Source organism: Gigantopelta aegis, chromosome 1, assembly GCF_016097555.1.
Source record: "Gigantopelta aegis isolate Gae_Host chromosome 1, Gae_host_genome, whole genome shotgun sequence".
Lineage (NCBI taxonomy): Eukaryota > Metazoa > Mollusca > Gastropoda > Neomphalida > Peltospiridae > Gigantopelta > Gigantopelta aegis.
Window position 1 is genome coordinate 43,106,607 of NC_054699.1, and position 18,774 is coordinate 43,125,380.

The 18,774-nt window shown below is 43.8% G+C and overlaps 1 protein-coding gene across 3 annotated transcripts in view; it reads left to right on the forward strand.

Annotated features, from left to right (window-relative positions):
* LOC121375340 (transcriptional coactivator YAP1-like) overlaps positions 1-18,774 on the forward strand; it is a 73,420-nt gene that overhangs the window by 42,029 nt on the left and 12,617 nt on the right. For all 3 annotated transcript variants that reach the window (XM_041502753.1, XM_041502769.1, XM_041502761.1), the window contains exons 2-3: positions 13,808-14,019; positions 16,145-16,335. In XM_041502753.1, the coding sequence (XP_041358687.1) occupies positions 13,808-14,019; positions 16,145-16,335 (403 nt within the window). The remainder of the gene's footprint in view (positions 1-13,807; positions 14,020-16,144; positions 16,336-18,774) is intronic.

Sequence of the window (18,774 nt, forward strand, 5' to 3'; positions counted from 1 at the left end):
CTACTTAAACTTGTACTTCAGATACAAATTATTATGATCAATTTTCTTTGTTAGTGGAATTCCTTATTTAGTGTGACAGATTGGTGCAAATTGTAGAAGAATTGAGCCTTTAATGATAAAAAAAAATGAAACTTCGCATGAAGTAAGAACAAACAAACTGAAAGAGTTATTTTTAGATGTAGGAACATCCTGTGATTTGACAAAATAGTGGCTGAGTCCATGAATCTATCTAGTCCCTCATCCATAGGAGGGCAGCCACTCCTGAGATCATCTTCACTGCCAGAAAGAGGACTGCAACTCTGAGACTAGTTTACTAAATAAACATTAGCACCAGACGTAGCTCATTAGAATAAGTACAGTTGTGATGACATGCTCTCATGAATCACTTTCATAACAGGGTGGGATGTAGTCCAGTGGTAAAGTGCTCGCCTGATGTGTGGTCAGTTTAGGTTCGACCCCCGTCGGTGGACCCATTGGGCTATTTCTCATTCCAGCCAGTGCACCATGACTGATATATCAAAGGTTGTGGTAAGTGCTTTCCTGTCTGTGGGATGGTGCATATAAAAGATCCTTAGTTACTAATGGAAACATGTAACAGGTTTCTCTCTACGACTATGTTAAAATGACCAGATGTTTGACATCCAACAGCCGATGATTAACAGATCAATGTGCTCCAGTAGTGTCATTAAACAAAACATACTTAACTTATAAACAAAAATGGCAAAATCTGTGTAGGCTGGTATATTTAGTATCCAGAAGATAAGGTTGTACACATTTCTGGCATGTTGTTGTGCAGGTTTATAAAACTACTTGTCTTCTTGGATAAAACATTGTAATTTAATCCACAGTGTATCTAACATTAGACATTATCAAGAGGAAAAACTCATCCATAAATACCACAGATGCCAAAGTAGGCCAAGTGAAAAATGAAAGTGTCGTGTTTACATACTGTTAATAAATAACATTTGGTTAGTTGCTGATTAAACGGAAGTACACTGGAGGTGAAACAGCCACTCTTCATACTGTAATAGTGTGTTTTGTTTAACGACACCACTAGAGCACATTGATTAACTAATCATCGGCTGTTGGGTGTCAAACATTTGGTAATTCTGACTCGTAGTTGTCAGAGGAAACTCACTACGTTTTTCCTAATGCAGCAAGGGATCTTTTATATGCACTTTCCCACAGACAGAAAAGCACATACAAGTACCATGGCCTTTGTCCAGTTGTGGTGCACTGGTTGGAATTAGAAAAAAATCCAATACTGTAATAGATTCTGATTGAACCATGAGCTGGGGTTTTAAACATTTAAAGTTTGTTTTGTGTAACGACACCACTAGAGCAGATTGATTAATTACTCATCGGCTTGGATGTCAAACATTTGATAATTTTGACCTATAGTCTTAGAGAGGAAACCCGCTACATTTTTACCATTAGTAGCAAGGGATCTTTTATGTGCACCATCCCAAAGACAGAATAACACATACCATGGCCTTTGATATACCAGTCATGGTGCACTGGCTGGAACAAGAAATAGCCCAGTGGGCCCACCGATGGGGATCGATCCGAGACTGACTGCACATCAAGTGAATGCTTTACCACTGGGCTACATCCTGGACATTTATATATGTATATAACTCTGGGTGAGTGGAAAATGTCAACAAATTATCGATTGAATAATATTTTTGGGGGGTAAAAACCCACAATTATTTTTGAACAAAATATTAAAAACCAAATGTTTCATCATATTAATTGAAATTTTACTGTGTTTTATAAACTTTTCAATTTGTTGATTTGGCTAGTGACTTGGAGAGCTTTGGCGAGTGGCATATAGAGAGTTAGTGGCCCTGTCATTTACCTGTGTTCTTGATTAAACCTTGAGGCAGTGGGACATAGCCCATTATTAAAGTGCTTGCTTCATGCGCAGTCAGTCTAGGATCGATCCCTGTTTGTGGCCTCATTGGGCTATTTCTCGCTCCAACCATGACTGGTATATCAAGGCTGTGGTATGTGCTGTCCTGTCTGTGGGCTGGTGCATATAAAACGAATCCCTTGCTACTATTAGTACTGATGGAAAAATCTAGACTAAATGTCAATGACTATATGTCAAAATTACCAAATGTTTAACATTCAATAGCCCATGATTAATAAATCAATGTGCTCTAGTGTTATCATTAAACAAAACAAACTTTAACTCTAAAACTATGTGTCAAAATTACCATATGTGTGACATTCAATAGCCGACAATTAATAAATCAATGTGCTCAAGTTAAATACAAAAAACTTTTAAAACTTTTTTTTATAAAACCTTTATACACTTGCCAGCTGTACACATGCCTAGTGTGTGTATATATCTGTACATGCATCATGCAGGTTACCTGGCCAACTAACCTGCTTGATTGATTGATTGGGGGTTAGTGGGTCATTATGCGATGATTAAAGCCTTGGTGTCTGCTGCAGGTGCGGGCTGGGCAGACAGTGGATGACAATGGGAGACAGGGGCCGCTACTCAGTCACGTGGGAACCTGCATACGTTGACACCAACCAGTGACCTTCCTGCATTTCCCACAACTAGTGTGTGACATAAAACGGTCTCTATATATGTATATATGTCTCTGTGTGTGTCTGTCTGTCTGTCTCTCTCTGTCTGTCTGCCTGTCTGCCTATCTGTCTGTCTCTCTTTCCCTCTCTCTCTCCCTCCCTCCCTCCCCTCCCCTTCCCTCCCTCCCTCCCTCCCTCCCTCTCCTCTCTCTCTCTCTCTCTCTTTCTTCTCTCTCTCTCTCTCTCTCTCTCTCTCTGTATATATATATATATATATATATATATATATATATATACTCTTCAAAAAAAGAAACGCAAAAGGGTACAAATGGGTTATAACTCCGATTTTATGTTTCCTACCGGTTCATGCTTTGTGAATATAAGGTCATTGCATGTCCCAAACACATTCCCACGGTTACATTCGATAAAACACAGCTACTGTACAATAAAGTTCCAAAATGTGAATATTCGCAAAAACGCAGCCACATGCAAACCATGTCACCACTGCACGTGCGTTGTCTGCACGTGCAACATGAACACCGACAGTATAAAAGTGCAGGGTGTTCGCTTGCCTGGCCTCTGTATCTGGCCGACAGTTGACAATCCATGACATGCCACGTCTCAGTGAACCGCAGAGAAACAATGCCATCGGCCGACTAGACGCAGGCGAATCCAGAACGGCCGTTGCCAGGGCATTACATGTGTCCCCAAGCACCATCTCCAGACTGTGGGACCGTTACCAGCAACATGGATCAAACACGTGACCTCCCTAGATCCGGTCGACCACGGGTCACTACCCCCCGGGCAGGACCGCTACATCCGGGTACGCCACCTTCGGGAACGATTGACTACTGCCACCTCCACAGCCGCAGCAATACCAGGGTTTGCGCAGGATATCCGACCAGACCGTACGGAACCGCCTACGTGAGGTAGGAATTCGTGCCAGACGTCCAGTTCGAGGTGTCATCTTAACACCACAACACCGTCGACTCCGACTGCAGTGGTGCCAGATTCATCGACAATGGCCTCAACTGCGATGGAGACAGGTGTGGTTCAGTGACGAGTCCCGATTTCTGCTCCGACGTCATGATGGAAGATGTCGCGTGTATAGGCGTCGTGGTGAACGTTATGCGGCAAACTGCGTGCAGGAAGTGGACAGATTCGGCGGGGGTAGTGTCATGGTGTGGGCAGCCATCTCACACACTGGCAGAACTGACCTGGTCCACGTGCAGGGCAACCTGAATGCACAGGGCTACATTGACCAGATCCTCCGGCCACACATCGTTCCAGTTATGGCCAACGCCAACGCAGTGTTCCAACATGACAATGCCAGGCCTCACACAACACGTCTCACAACGGCTTTCCTACAGAACAACAACATTAATGTCCTTCCTTGGCCATCGATATCACCGGATTTGAACCCAATTGAGCATCTATGGGACGAGTTGGACCGACGCCTCCGACAGCGACAACCACAGCCCCAGACCCTGCCCGAGCTGGCAGCAGCCTTGCAGGCCGAGTGGGCCACCATCCCCCGGGACGTCATCCGTACTCTGGTTGCTTCAATGGGCAGGCGGTGCCAGGCAGTTGTCAACACACGCGGAGGCCACACCCGGTATTGACTCCAGATGACCTTGACCTTGGTGGTGTGTCCTATCACTTACTCACAATAGACTAGAGTGAATTGTGAACAATCCTGCAACATTTGGTAATTATCGGACTCACCATTCAATAATTAAATCAATTCTCCAAATGTTACGACAATGTGGTTTTGCGTTTCTTCTTTTGAAGAGTATATATAGCCCACTTAATTTCCCATAACTAGTGTGTCACATAAAGCTTTCTATCTCTATATATATATAGAGACAGACAGAGAGAGACAGAGTAGTAGCCCAGTGGTAAAGCGCTTGCTCGATGCACGGTCAGTCTGGGATCAATCGGTGGGTCCATTGGGCTATTTCTTGTTCCATCCAGTGCTCCACAACTGGCATATCAAAGGTTGTGGTATATACTACCTTTTCTGTGGGATGGTGCATATAAAAGATCCCTTGCTGCATTAAAAAATATATAGCAGGTTTCCTCTGATGACTACGTGTCAGATATACCAAATGTTTGACATCCAATAGCCGATGATTAATTAATCAACGTGCTCTAGTGTTGTCATTGAACAAAACAAACTTCTTAATACATATGAATCTCTTTCTTTTGTCATCATCAGAAAGACCGTTGTTATTGCTACAGTTTTTTAATTAAATATGCATGTTTAAGTTCTGATATCCTTGACAACCAGTTAGATATTATCCATTCCGATGGGTCATGGGTCACGATGGGTCATAGGTCACAGGTCACGCTTCCCACTGAAATGACATTATGGACATCAAACACCGTGGTCATCCTGTGCATTTTCAGCCCTGCTACTGCTAACTAAAACATAATGGCCGTGTTCCTGAATACCGGATTTCCATTCAGTGTGTGAAAGGCCCTGTTCACACTAACCCACTGATTGTCAATTGGATAACAAGCCTGGAAGTGGCTTTACAACTTTTAGGTGCCACAGGATCAAATCAGTTCCCATTGCCGATAATGTTAACAGTTAAAAACAATTTAAAAAAAAAAAATTATTTTAATATAAAGCAAATATATGCAGTTTATCAACAAATTCAACTTTTATGTGCCACAGGATCAAATCAGTTTCCATTGCCTATAATGTAGTTTTTTTGTTGTTTTTTTTATCCCAGTGCCCCTTTCCTTTCTCTCCTTTGAATTTCATCTGATTTCTTCCCGATCTGGCAACTCCTTCTATCTTTCAACTTCTTTCACTGTCCACCTCCACATCCCAGTCCTTGTCTCTCCAACCGCGACAGGAGCTTGTCTCTTGTGGCTATCTGTGCCACACACATCTGTTTCCCCATCAGCTTTTAGCTGTGGGCCATTGCCGATAATGTTAATGTGACGGAACATGCTCTTAATTTGTTTTTGATTGTGGCGATATTAATTGTTTTAGAGGGCTGTGTGCAGTTCCAACATGCACTTAAGCCCAGGTGGGCACTTTGTTACGTAATACCTCCGCTGTGCGACGGTGGTCAAGCTGTTCCAATACACACCCAGCCCAGGTGTGGAGGCCATGTGGCCAGTAGTTACGTAATAACTCCGGTAGTGCTGTTTATGACCAGGGGATTGCTCGCGGAATGGCGACAGCCAGTCTGGTCTTCTAAGAGAAAAATGCGTCTCTGGGAGTTGGGTAAATATCTCATGATACGTGAGGTACCGCGTTGTGCCCCCAGGCGATATTCGGATTTTGATAAATAGCTAGGGTTTTAGAGATATCAGGGAGAAACATAGGAAGGCTGCAGGGGAAACGGACGTCGTCCACTGAACGAAATATATAAGTTCAGTCCGGGCGTGGTAAATATATTTTTCTGCTCTGTGTATAACCTTGATGTGATTGATGTGACTTTAAATGTTTTAATACTGTATTATACCAATATTATTTAGACGGTGCTGCTGGTAATCTGATGCAGTAAACTGTAGGCTCACTGTTCTATATATACTCTTCAAAAGAAGAAACGCAAAACCACATTGTCGTAACATTTGGAGAATTGATTTAATTATTGAATGGTGAGTCCGATAATTACCAAATGTTGCAGGATTGTTCACAATTCACTCTAGTCCATTGTGAGTAAGTGATAGGACACACCACCAAGGTCACGGTCATCTGGAGTCAATACCGGGTGTGGCCTCCGCGTGTGTTGACAACTGCCTGGCACCGCCTGCCCATTGAAGCAACCAGAGTACGGATGACGTCCCGGGGGATGGTGGCCCACTCGGCCTGCAAGGCTGCTGCCAGCTCGGGCAGGGTCTGGGGCTGTGGTTGTCGCTGTCGGAGGCGGCGGTCCAACTCGTCCCATAGATGCTCAATTGGGTTCAAATCCGGTGATATCGATGGCCAAGGAAGGACATTAATGTTGTTGTTCTGTAGGAAAGCCGTTGTGAGACATGCTGTGTGAGGCCTGGCGTTGTCATGTTGGAACACTGCGTTGGCGTTGGCCATAACTGGAACGATGTGTGGCCGGAGGATCTGGTCAATGTAGCCCTGTGCATTCAGGTTGCCCTGCACGTGGACCAGGTCAGTTCTGCCAGTGTGTGAGATGGCTGCCCACACCATGACACTACCCCCGCCGAATCTGTCCACTTCCTGCACGCATAACGTTCACCACGACACCTATACACGCGACATCTTCCATCATGACGTCGGAGCAGAAATCGGGACTCGTCACTGAACCACACCTGTCTCCATCGCAGTTGAGGCCATTGTCGATGAATCTGGCACCACTGCAGTCGGAGTCGACGGTGTTGTGGTGTTAAGATGACACCTCGAACTGGACGTCTGGCACGAATTCCTACCTCACGTAGGCGGTTCCGTACGGTCTGGTCGGATATCCTGCGCAAACCTGGTATTGCTGCGGCTGTGGAGGTGGCAGTAGTCAATCGTTCCCGAAGGTGGCGTACCCGGATGTAGCGGTCCTGCCCGGGGGTAGTGACCCGTGGTCGACCGGATCTAGGGAGGTCACGTGTTGATCCATGTTGCTGGTAACGGTCCCACAGTCTGGAGATGGTGCTTGGGGACACATGGAATGCCCTGGCAACGGCCGTTCTGGATTCGCCTGCGTCTAGTCGGCCGATGGCATTGTTTCTCTGCGGTTCACTGAGACGTGGCATGTCCTGGATTGTCAACTGTCGGCCAGATACAGAGGCCAGGCAAGCGAACACCCTGCACTTTTATACTGTCGGTGTTCATGTTGCACGTGCAGACAACGCACGTGCAGTGGTGACATGGTTTGCACGTGGCTGCGTTTTTGCGAATATTCACATTTTGGAACTTTATTGTACAGTAGCTGCGTTTTATCGAATGTAACCGTGGGAATGTGTTTGGGACATGCAATGACCTTATATTCACAAAGCATGAACCGGTAGGAAACATAAAATCGGAGTTATAACCCATTTGTACCCTTTTGCGTTTCCTTTTTTGAAGAGTATATATAAAGCTTATCCAGTCATCCTAGAGGACCTAGGTAAACTGTAGGTTATTGTCTTTATTGTGATAGGTACCAGTATTAATTCTGTGTTACAAGGTTACTGAATGAGTAGTTAAGGGTTAATTAAAAATTAACCAGTTAGGAATAGAGTTGTAATTCCTTTATTAATTCAGTTCTCCTGGAAGCATTTCTCAATTATCACACATGTGGGTGTTGTGTCACGGTGAAGTGATTAGAATATTGTGTAAACTAGACACCTAGAGATTAACTAATTAAGTGATCAGTTCTGGGTTGTTATTATTTGGTGTTGTTAATTAACTACTGTGGCAGTACATTTGTCAGCGTAGGTTAATACAGATTCCAAAGTGTATTGTGTTTTTGTTGTGTTTTCTAGTGAACTAAACGTGCTATATTATACATACTTGATATAAGATCGTATCTCTGATCATACCTAGAGACGAGCCACTAGGGTATAACCACCGTTACAGAGAGATCTAATAGATATACAGTTAGGAGAGAAAAAAATTGGATAATCGTGTTTCATTCAGTTACGGGTATTGTAGGATCCCCATGACAGTTAACATTAAACATTTTAATTAATTTTTATATATAAAGCTGATATATACAGTTTATCAACACATTCAGGAAATGAGTACACATAAAAAGTGACATATTGCCTTTAACCAGCCTGCAAAGATTTATGGGTATATATATATATATATATATATATATATATAATTACAGTGATTTCGGCCAGGATATACATGTAATCTTGTGGTAAAGAGCTCACTTGATGAGTAGCCAGTATAGGATCAATCCCCATCAATGTTTTTGTCCCAGCCAGTGCACCACGACTGATATATCAAAGGTATATTAAAGGCTGTGGTATGTGCTATCCTGTCTGTGGGATGGTGCACATAAAAGATCCCTTGCTACTAATAGGAAAATGTAACCAGTTTCCTCTGAGACTATATGTCAGAATTACCAAATGTTTGACATACAATGATTAATTAAATCAATGTGCTCTACTGGTGTCGTTAAAAAAACCCCAACCTTTAACTTTTACAGAATAATTATGTAGAAACATTTTTGAATGGAAATATTTGTTTGATAGCCAATAGTGTCCTGGGGCATTGTTAAACCATTCGTTTGTTTATTTATTTATTTATTCATTTGCTTGTTCATTCGTTCTTTCATTCATTAGATACATATATGAATTTCCTGATATTACACTGTAAAAAAATAGTTTTAGCCTCATTGGGGGGATGGAGGGTATTGGTGTGGGGTATTCAAACACCCCCACCACCACCACCCAGCCTATGCCCCTGACATTATTAAAGTGTGGTTGACGTGGAACTTGGACACAGACGTTCGTTCGTTTGTTCGTTTGGTGTAGTACATTCGTGACCGTGATATCTGACTTGGACAGATGAATGGTGGGAAATCCCAGGCCGTGAACTGCACTCATTGAACATATACACTGTGGGCTGTGTTTGAAACCACCAGTTGATTCTGTGAACACAAGCGTGCAGGCAGTCCAGGCAGCCAGACAAGGCACTATCGGCTTGTGCCAGGTATAATTGGCAGTGCTGCCGCAGTGAATGTGCGGTCTGTGAAATGATTCATATGGGAACAATGTGGCTGAAGATTACTCAGCTATAGTCCAGGGAACGGACCACAACAGGCGGCATGAATAGGTTGGGGGTGGAGGTAGTCAGCTATAGTCCATGGAACGGACCACAACAGGCGGCATGAATAGGTTGGGGGTGGAGGTAGTCAGCTATAATCCAGGGAACGGACCACAACAGGCGGCATGAATAGGTTGGGAGTGGAGGGGTAGAGGTCAGCTATAGTCCATACAACTGACCACAAATTGTGGGATGAATGATTTGGGGTGTGTATGGAGGGGGGGGGAGGCGTGGGGGTTGGAGGTAGTTGGATACTGACTAGTCTGCTATAGGCCACAAAACAAATAAAAAGTCTGTCTGTCTGTCTGTCTGTTTCTCTGTCTGTCTCTCTACCTCCCTCCCTATCTCTCTTCCTCTCTCCAGATTTCTATAACTTGTAGAAGACCGATTCTGCACTGCACCCAGTACACTGTTGCTGTGTTATTTTGGTCAGATCTGCTGGGCTTGTCGGTGTTGGCCCAGTAAACTATCTCTCTCCTTTCCCTTCCTCCCCTCCCTCTCTCTCTCCCCCTCCCTCCCTATCCCTCTCCATTTCTCTAGATTTGTATAACTTTGTAGAAGACGGATCCTGCACTGCACCCAGCACACTGTTGCTGTTATTTCGGTCAGATCTGCTGGGCTTGTCTGTGTTGGCCCAGTAAACAGATCGGCTGGCTGGCTATCCGGTTTGTTTTGTACCGATAATAAACCACATCGTCTTGTTTACCTCAGCAGCCCACCGCAGCACGTTCTCTCTGGCTTCTCTCCACTCCGCCAGGCTTGTTTATAGCAGGCCATTGTTTATCTCCATTGCTGTTGTCTCTATCTTCCAGTTACTGGTGTCCATGCCACCCTAGAACAATGGCATTATTAACTAATTAGATAAAGACGTCAGGTGGTGGGTGATACATTCTGGTTGTCTTTCCATTGCCAGAATCTTTATAAGTCATGTAGCCGAGATAAAATGCTGGTCAACTTGCCCGAGTGTTTGGACAACTCACCCTAAACTTTACTGTCTGTAATTGTGACAGAATTAAAAATGGACGTCTACAACTTTGGTGTCCTTTTATAAATTTATGTACATTAGTGAAAATACGACCACTTATTAAATGGTTTTATATTGGGGAAATACTAGTAATGGATAAATAATAATCTATTACAATGAACTGTCAAGCCTATTTTAACGACGTTTGTTAGTTTGTCCCTTATTTCCTTAAAGGAATGTAGGACTTCTAGAATTTTGATAAAATCCACTAGCCACGATTAAAAATTCACTTGCCCTACATGACTTTAAGTTGATACAATTTTATTATATAATAGTAATAATTGGATATGTCACCTAAAGAGGGAAATAGATCTTAAAAATACTAACATTGGGGTAGGGTGGGGGGCAGGATATTCATATCTACAAAATAAACTTAACTGCAACATTTGACCAAAATATTTCACTAGCCGCTGGGCATGGCAATAGTAGTTATTTACTAGCCCAACACTGAATATCATTAGCCATGGGAGTGGGGCTACCATAATCTAGAAGTCCTGTCGGGCAAGGCAATAGAAGTTATTTACTAGCCCAACACTGAATATCACTGGCCATGGGAGTGGGGCTACCAAAATCTAGAAGTCCTGTCGGGCAAGGCAATAGAAGTTATTTACTAGCCCAACACTGAATATCACTAGCCATGGGAGTGGGGCTACCATAATCTAGAAGTCCTGTCGGGCAAGGCAATAGAAGTTATTTACTAGCCCAACACTGAATATCACTAGCCATGGGAGAGGGAGAGAGAGAGAGAGAATGAGAGAGAGAGAATGAGAGAGAGAGAGAGAGAGAGAGAGAGAGAGAGAGAGAGAGAGAATGGAGGGGAGAGAGGGAGGGAGAGGGAGAGAGAGAGAGAGAGAGGGGAGAGAGAGAGAGGAGGGAGAGAGGGAGGGAGTGAGAGAGAGAGAGAGAGAGAGAGAGAGAGAGAGAGGGGAGTGGAGGTGAGAGTGTGAGAGAGTGGGGCTACCATAATCTAGAAGCCCTGAGGAATAATCAGGCAAGGCTTTTGGATTCCCGACTGGTGTACATATTCAACAATATTTAATGCACATTATTGCTTAAACTATTGGTGTATTAATTAATAAAATTGTAATGATATGAGTTACAGTGTGGGGCAAGTTGACCAACTGCTGGGGCGAGTTGACCTGCTCCCCATGAAATATAGATTGAGGTCTGATTCTTGAAGAGCAGAACACTTTTTTTTTATACAGTGAAACCCCTCTAAACTGGATACCCTCGGGACCAAGTAAAATATCTGGTATTAAGAGGTATCCTGTTTAGAGATGTTAAGTTCTGTATCGATTTTTAAAAAAAGGACCGTGAAACATGTCCGGTTTGTGTGAATTCCGGTTTACACAGGGGTTCGGTTTGAGAGGTTTTATTGTATAGGTTTTTAAAAATAGACATACTGCTGAGAAACCGGCCTCGGTGGCGTCGTGGTTAGGCCATCGGTCTACAGGCTGATAGGTACTGGGTTCGGATCCCAGTCGAGACATGGGATTTTTAATCCAGATACCGACTCCAAACCCGGAGTGAGTGCTCTGCAAGGCTCAGTGGGTAGGTGTAAACCACTTGCACCGACAAGTGATCCATAACTGGTTCAACAAAGGCCATGGTTTGTGCTATCCTGCCTGTGGGAAGTGCAAATAAAAGATCCCTTGCTGCTAATCGGAAGAGTAGTCCATGATACACCAGGCGTAAGGCACTGGGTCCATATTTTCGTCACAACCTACCTATGATGGTTTTATGATTTCATTATTTTCGTTACGATTTTATAGCGCTAACATCACTTCGAAAATATTGGTCCTGGATGGTTGGTGTGGGAGTAGGGTAGGGTGGAGGGGGAGCTGAGGGGTCCCCCACGGTTGATTGATCCAGTGACTCATCAGAGCTGAAGCAAGTGCTCTATCAACCGGCTGTATATCCTCGCCCCGGGACCGCGTTCAAGTCTTTTGTGAATTAAATGACGAGCATTCCGATTCTTGATTAAATTGTGACAGTAATGTCGACATGTTACGAGATACACCATCAATAATAAACAAAAAAGATCTCTGTATCGCCTGTGGCAAAATGAACAGCAATTATTCACGTAATTTATAAATACGACTGACGTTTTACATTACAAAGCCAGCGGTAATTATGTTTTATATATATATATATATATATATATATATAGGTTACATTAAAAACAAATATAGGTACGTTTTATTTGTATGTGGAGAGAGAGAGAGGGGGAGAGAGGGAGAGAGGGAGAGAGGGAGAGGGAGAGGGGAGGGGGAGTGGAGAGAGAAGGGAGGGAGGGAGGGAGGGAGGGAGAGGGGGGGAGGGAGGGGAAGTGAGGGGAGAGGGGGGAAGGGAGGAGAGAGAGAGGAAGGGAGGAGAGAGAGAGAGAGAGAGAGAGAGAGAGAGAGAGAGAGAGAGAGAGAGAGAGAGAGAGAGAGAGAGAGAGAGAGAGAGAGAGAGAGAGAGAGAGAGAGAGAGAGAGTGAGTGTGAGTGTATAAGTATATAACAACTGGTTACTGCCGTAAGATATCGGTTTTATCCTGCGAAGGTTAGAATTGCTGAATGTTGTGAGGCTCTGCTTTCGATAGACAGGTGGTTGTTGTACAAATTTCTCATTACAAAATATCTGTGCTGAATATAGACAGGTAGTTGTTATATAAAATTCTCATTGCAGAATATCTGTGTGTTAAATATAGACAGGTGGTTGTTATACAATATTCTCATTGCAGAATATGTGTATGTGTACAAAATATAGACAGGTGGTTGTTATACAAAATTCTCTTTGCAGAATATCTGTGTACACAAAAATAGACAGGTGGTGGTTATACAAAATTCTCTTTGCAGAATATGTGCTTGTTCCAGCCAGTGCACCACAACTGGTATATCAAAGGCCATGGTATGTACTGCCCTGTCTGTGGGATGGTGCATATAAAAGATCCCTGGCAACTGATGGAGTAATATAGCAGGTTTTCTTCCTAAGACTATATATAAGTCAGAATTACCAAAAGTTTGACATCCAATAGCCAATGATTAATAAGTATTATGCTCTAGTGGTGTCGTTAAACAAATTAAATGTTTTAAAGAATGTATGAGTGCACAAAATATAGACCGGTGGTGGTTATACAAAATTTCCATTTATGTACAGAATATTTGTTTAAAAAGTTTGTTCTGTTTAACGACACCACTAGAACACATTGATTTATTAATTATCGACTATTGGATGTCAAACATTTGGTAATTTCGACATATTGTCTTAGAGAAAAAACCCGCTACATTTTTCCATTAGTAGCAAGGGATCTTTTATATGCACCATCCCACAGACAGAATACCACATACCACAGCCTTTGATATATACCAGTCATGGTGCACTGGCTGGAATGAGAAGTAGCCCAATGGGTCCACCGACGGGGATCGATCCTAAACCAACTGCGCATCGAGTGAGTGCTTTACCACTGGGCTACGTCGCTCTCCTGAATATTTGTGTGATTGTTGTTTTTAAACACCACTGTTCTTCTTTCAGTCACCTCTCACAGACGACACAATGGACCGACCCACGCAAGGGTCAGCAGCAAGACTCACCCATCCACAGCGGTCCGTCCTCCCCCCAGAACAGCGTCTCCGTAGATAAGGTCCCCCTCCCCCCGGGCTGGGAGCAGGCATTCACCCCCGACGGCGAAGTGTATTACATCAACCATCTCAACAGGACGACTAGCTGGTTCCATCCTGGTATACGTGAGTATCTTTTTTTTCTCTCATTCCAACCAGTACACATGCACCACAACTGGTCAAAGGTTGTGGTATGTGCTATCATGTGTCTGTGGGAAAGTGCATATAAAAGACCTCTTGCTGCATTGTAGCAGGTTTCCTCTGATGACTACAGGTCTGAATTACCATACATGTATGTTTGATATCCAGTAGCCGATGATTAATTAATCTAGTGGAGTCGTTAAAACCCCCAGAAACTTTAATGAACCTTTCCATAGGTATCTTCAGCATTGCAGTTTGTTCTACTACAACAAGAGTCCTGCTAATGCAATACATGTCCCCTACCAGGCCCAACAAATTTGCATATATCCTAAATTCAAAGCCTAAAATATGTATGTGTAAAATGAATGCACCCAAAGTAAATAAAACATACTGACATGAACAAATTTCCATATATCCTAAATTCAAAGCCTAAAATATGTATGTGTAAAATGAATGCACCCAAAGTAAATAAAACATACTGACATGAACAAATTTGCATATATCCTAAATTCAAAGCCTAAAATATGTATGTGTAAAATGAATGCACCCAAAGTAAATAAAACATACTGACATGAACAAATTTCCATATATCCTAAATTCAAAGCCTAAAATATGTATGTGTAAAATGAATGCACCCAAAGTAAATAAAACATACTGACATGAACAAATTTCCATATATCCTAAATTCAAAGCCTAAAATATGTATGTGTAAAATGAATGCACCCAAAGTAAATAAAACATACTGACATGAACAAATTTCATGTTAAGCTTTCAAAGGTATATTAAAAAAAAGCATTCTGAGAGTACTGCTAATGCAATACATGTCCCCTACCAGGCTCAACAAATTCAAGGACCATAACTCTGCCAATTAAAGGTTTATTAGCCTGAAATTCAAACTTGATCTGTAACAGTACATGATAAAGCTGTACACATAATTTCAGCTCAATATCTTGAGACCCTCTGAAAAATAAAGCCCTGAAAACATGAACAAAAGAATCACTGCATGAAATAAGGTATATTATACAAATACTCGCTGAAAGCGTGCAATTTGAACAAGAAATAAGTTGCCAAATCGGAATTACGTTTTCGTACTCCGACTGTCCAGGTGATATTTTGGTCCTAACACTGTTAGTCATCTGTTAGCTTCCTAAATGAAGATATTAAATATATTTTGCCTGTTTTAATTTAGCGGAACTTAACATCTGGCCGTTTAAAGAAAGCAAAATTAAAATGGTCACAAACATTTGTCAGGAGACAATATGCAGACGTGTTCATTAAAGGGACAGAACCCAGTTTCAGCCCATGAAAATTAACACTACGTTTAGTTGATCTACAAACCTGTAACACATTTGGATAAAGTTACAACTGAGTGAAACATGAGTCTGTGACTTTGAAATGGTGAAATACCCTCTAAAAATAGACTTAAAAATAGACTAAAACTCGACTCCATAACTGTTACTTCTCAGAATTACTTCTCAGATTGGGTGTCACGTGCACTTCTCAGATTTATAAAAATATGAGAAATGCATTTTGTGCTAGTAAAAACACCAGGATGACCAAAGACACATCGAATGTACGGAAATGAATAATCTAAGCAATACAATCTAAGTAAAGTATGATTTTAGTTATCAAAAATGGCTATAATAGTCAAAAATATGTCTTAGTGTTTAAAAACTAGGGTGTGTCCCTTTAATAATGTTTTACAGTTTTTATTTGTTGTGTACTGTGGCATTAATAAACCAATCATTGATTGTTTGATTGACCGATTTATTGATTGACCAGTTAGTCTCTTGATTGACCCAATTATCCATCCATCCATCCTTCCATCCATCCATCCATCCATCCATCCATCCATCCATCCATCCATTCATTCATTCATTCATTCATTCATTCATTCATTCATTCATCCATCCATCCATCCATCCATCCATCCATTCCATCTATCCACCCACCCACCCAATAACCCACCCATTCATCCATCCATCCATCTATCTACCCATCCATCCATCCATCCATCCGTCCATCCGTCCACCCACCCACCCATCCACCCATCCATCCTTCCATCCATCCACCCATCCAAAAATAGAATTGTTGATTTAATTTTTTTCAGCACATCAGCTACAACGTCCTGGAATGAGAATGCAACAACAACAACAGCAACAACAACAGCAACAGCAAATGTCGGCGAACCCGACGTCTCCGCAAGGGCCCGGTCCGCGACCGATCATGGTGGAGCGCCTCCAGCGTCTACAGCTGGAGAAAGAGCTCCTCAAGAAGAGACAAGAAGAAATCGCACGTCAGGTAGGGTGACCACCAGGGTGTGTGTGTGTGTGAGGTCAGGTAGGGTGACCACCAGGGGTGTGTGTGTGTGAGGTCAGGTAGGGTGACCACCAGGGGTGTGTGTGTGTGAGGTCAGGTAGGGTGACCACCAGGGGTGTGTGAGGTCAGGTAGGGTCACCACCAGTTTAACGTATGGAGGGTGTGTGTGTGTGTGTGGGAGGTCAGGTAGGGTCACCACCAGTTTAACGTATGGAGGGTGTGTGTGTGTGTGTGGGATGTCAGGTGGGTGACCACCAGTTTAACACACTATGGGGGATGGGAGGGGTGGGAGACGTCAGGTGGATCACCACCAGGTTAACACCCTTATGGGGGGGGGTTGTGTAGCATGTCAGGTAGGTCACCACCAGTTAACACCCTTATGGGGGGGGCGGTGTGGCATGTCAGGTAGGTCACCACCAGTTAACACCCTTAAGGGGGGGCGGTGTGGCATGTCAGGTAGGTCACTACCAGTTTAACACCCTTATTGAGGGTGGGGGATGTCGGGTAGGTCACCACCAGTTTAACACCCTTATTGCGGGTGGGGGATGTCAAGTGGGTCACCACCAGTTTAACACCCTTATGGGGTGTGTGTGACATGTCAGGTAGGTCACTACCAGTTTAACACCCTTATGAGGGAGTGGGGGGGGTGTGTGGCATGTCGGGTAGGTCACTACCAGTTTAACACCCTTATTGGGGGTGGGGGATGTCAGGTAGGTCACCACCAGTTTAACACCCTTATGGGGGGTGTGTGGCATGTCAGGTAGGTCACTACCAGTTTAACACCCTTATGGGGGAGTGGGGGGGTGTGTCACCACCAGTTTAACACCCTTATGGGTGTGTGTGTGGCATGTCAGGTGGGTCACCACCAGTTTAACACCCTTATGGGGGGGGGGCATGTCAGGTAGGTCACTATCAGTTTAACACCCTTATTGGAGGTGGGGGATGCCAGGTAGGTCACCACCAGTTTAACACCCTTATGGGGGGGGGTGGCATGCCAGGTAGGTCACCACCAGTTTAACACCCTTATGGGGGGGTGTGTGGCATGCCAGGTAGGTCACCATCAGTTTAACACCCTTATGGGGGGGGGGGGGGAGTGTGGCATGCCAGGTAGGGCACCATAAGTTTAACACCCTTATGGGGTATGTATGTGTGTGGCATGCCAGGTGGGTCACCATCAGTTTAACACCTTTATGGGGTGTGTGGCATGCCAGGTAGGTCACCATCAGTTTAACACCCTTATTGAGGGTGGGGGATGTCGGGTAGGTCACCACCAGTTTAACACCCTTATGGGGGGGGGGTGTGGCATGCCAGGTAGGTCACCATCAGTTTAACACCCTTATTGAGGGTGGGGGATGTCGGGTAGGTCACCACCAGTTTAACACCCTTATGGGGGTGGGGGGGTGTGGCATGCCAGGTAGGTCACCATCAGTTTAACACCCTTATGGGGGGTGTGGCATGCCAGGTAGGTCACCATCAGTTTAACACCTTTATGGGGGGGGGGGTGGCATGCCAGGTAGGTCACCATCAGTTTAACACCCTTATGGGGGTGTGTGTGTGGCATGCCAGGTAGGTCACCATCAGTTTAACACCCTTATGGGGGGGGGGGGGGGGTGGCATGTCAGGTAGGTCACCATCAGTTTAACACCCTTATGGGGGGGGTGGCATGTCAGGTAGGTCACCACCAGTTTAACATACTTATTGGGGGTGGGGGACATCAGGTGGGTCACCACTAGTTTATCACCCTTATGTGGTGGGGTGGGGGACATCAGATGGGTCACTGCCAGTTTAACACCCTTATAGGGGGGGGTCACCATCAGTTTATCACCCTTATGTGGTGGGGTGGGTGCAGGACTACATTGGAAAATAAGGGAAACCACTCTTTTTCATAGTTTTTAACTTTCTGTCAGAAGTTGTTTCCCTTGCATCATTTATACCAGCCGGCGTCAGATTACAGTTATCTTCCCATTTGGTTGTCCAAAATCCGGAAATTTGACCGCGCAAGTAGTCTGCTGTTTGACTGTGATTATTTCATGGCAGACAGCTATGAAGTGGCAACTATTCGACTGAAGTTGACAGGGGAGAGCATGTAGTTTGTAAACAGGTGTAACTTGTTGATATTGAAGACTTGTTTGTGGTAATTCCGGCTCATGCAAAAGTAGTGCTTTTTGTGTAAAATGGGTGTACTCCGGCCTCGTTTAGAGGGTGTGTTTGTTTAAACCAATATGCTGGGAGAAAGAGCTGGACAACAGGGTCTGTCCTTTTCAGGGTATGTGTCCCCCAGGCAGGCAAAGGTACATACAAAAATCCACGGGCCTGCTGATATTAATTAAAATGTTATAGCCACTGAGGCTATATAGAAACATATAGCGAAATTAATTGTGGTCTGAGGCCAGCCTTACTTGAATGTTTAATCAGGCTTGT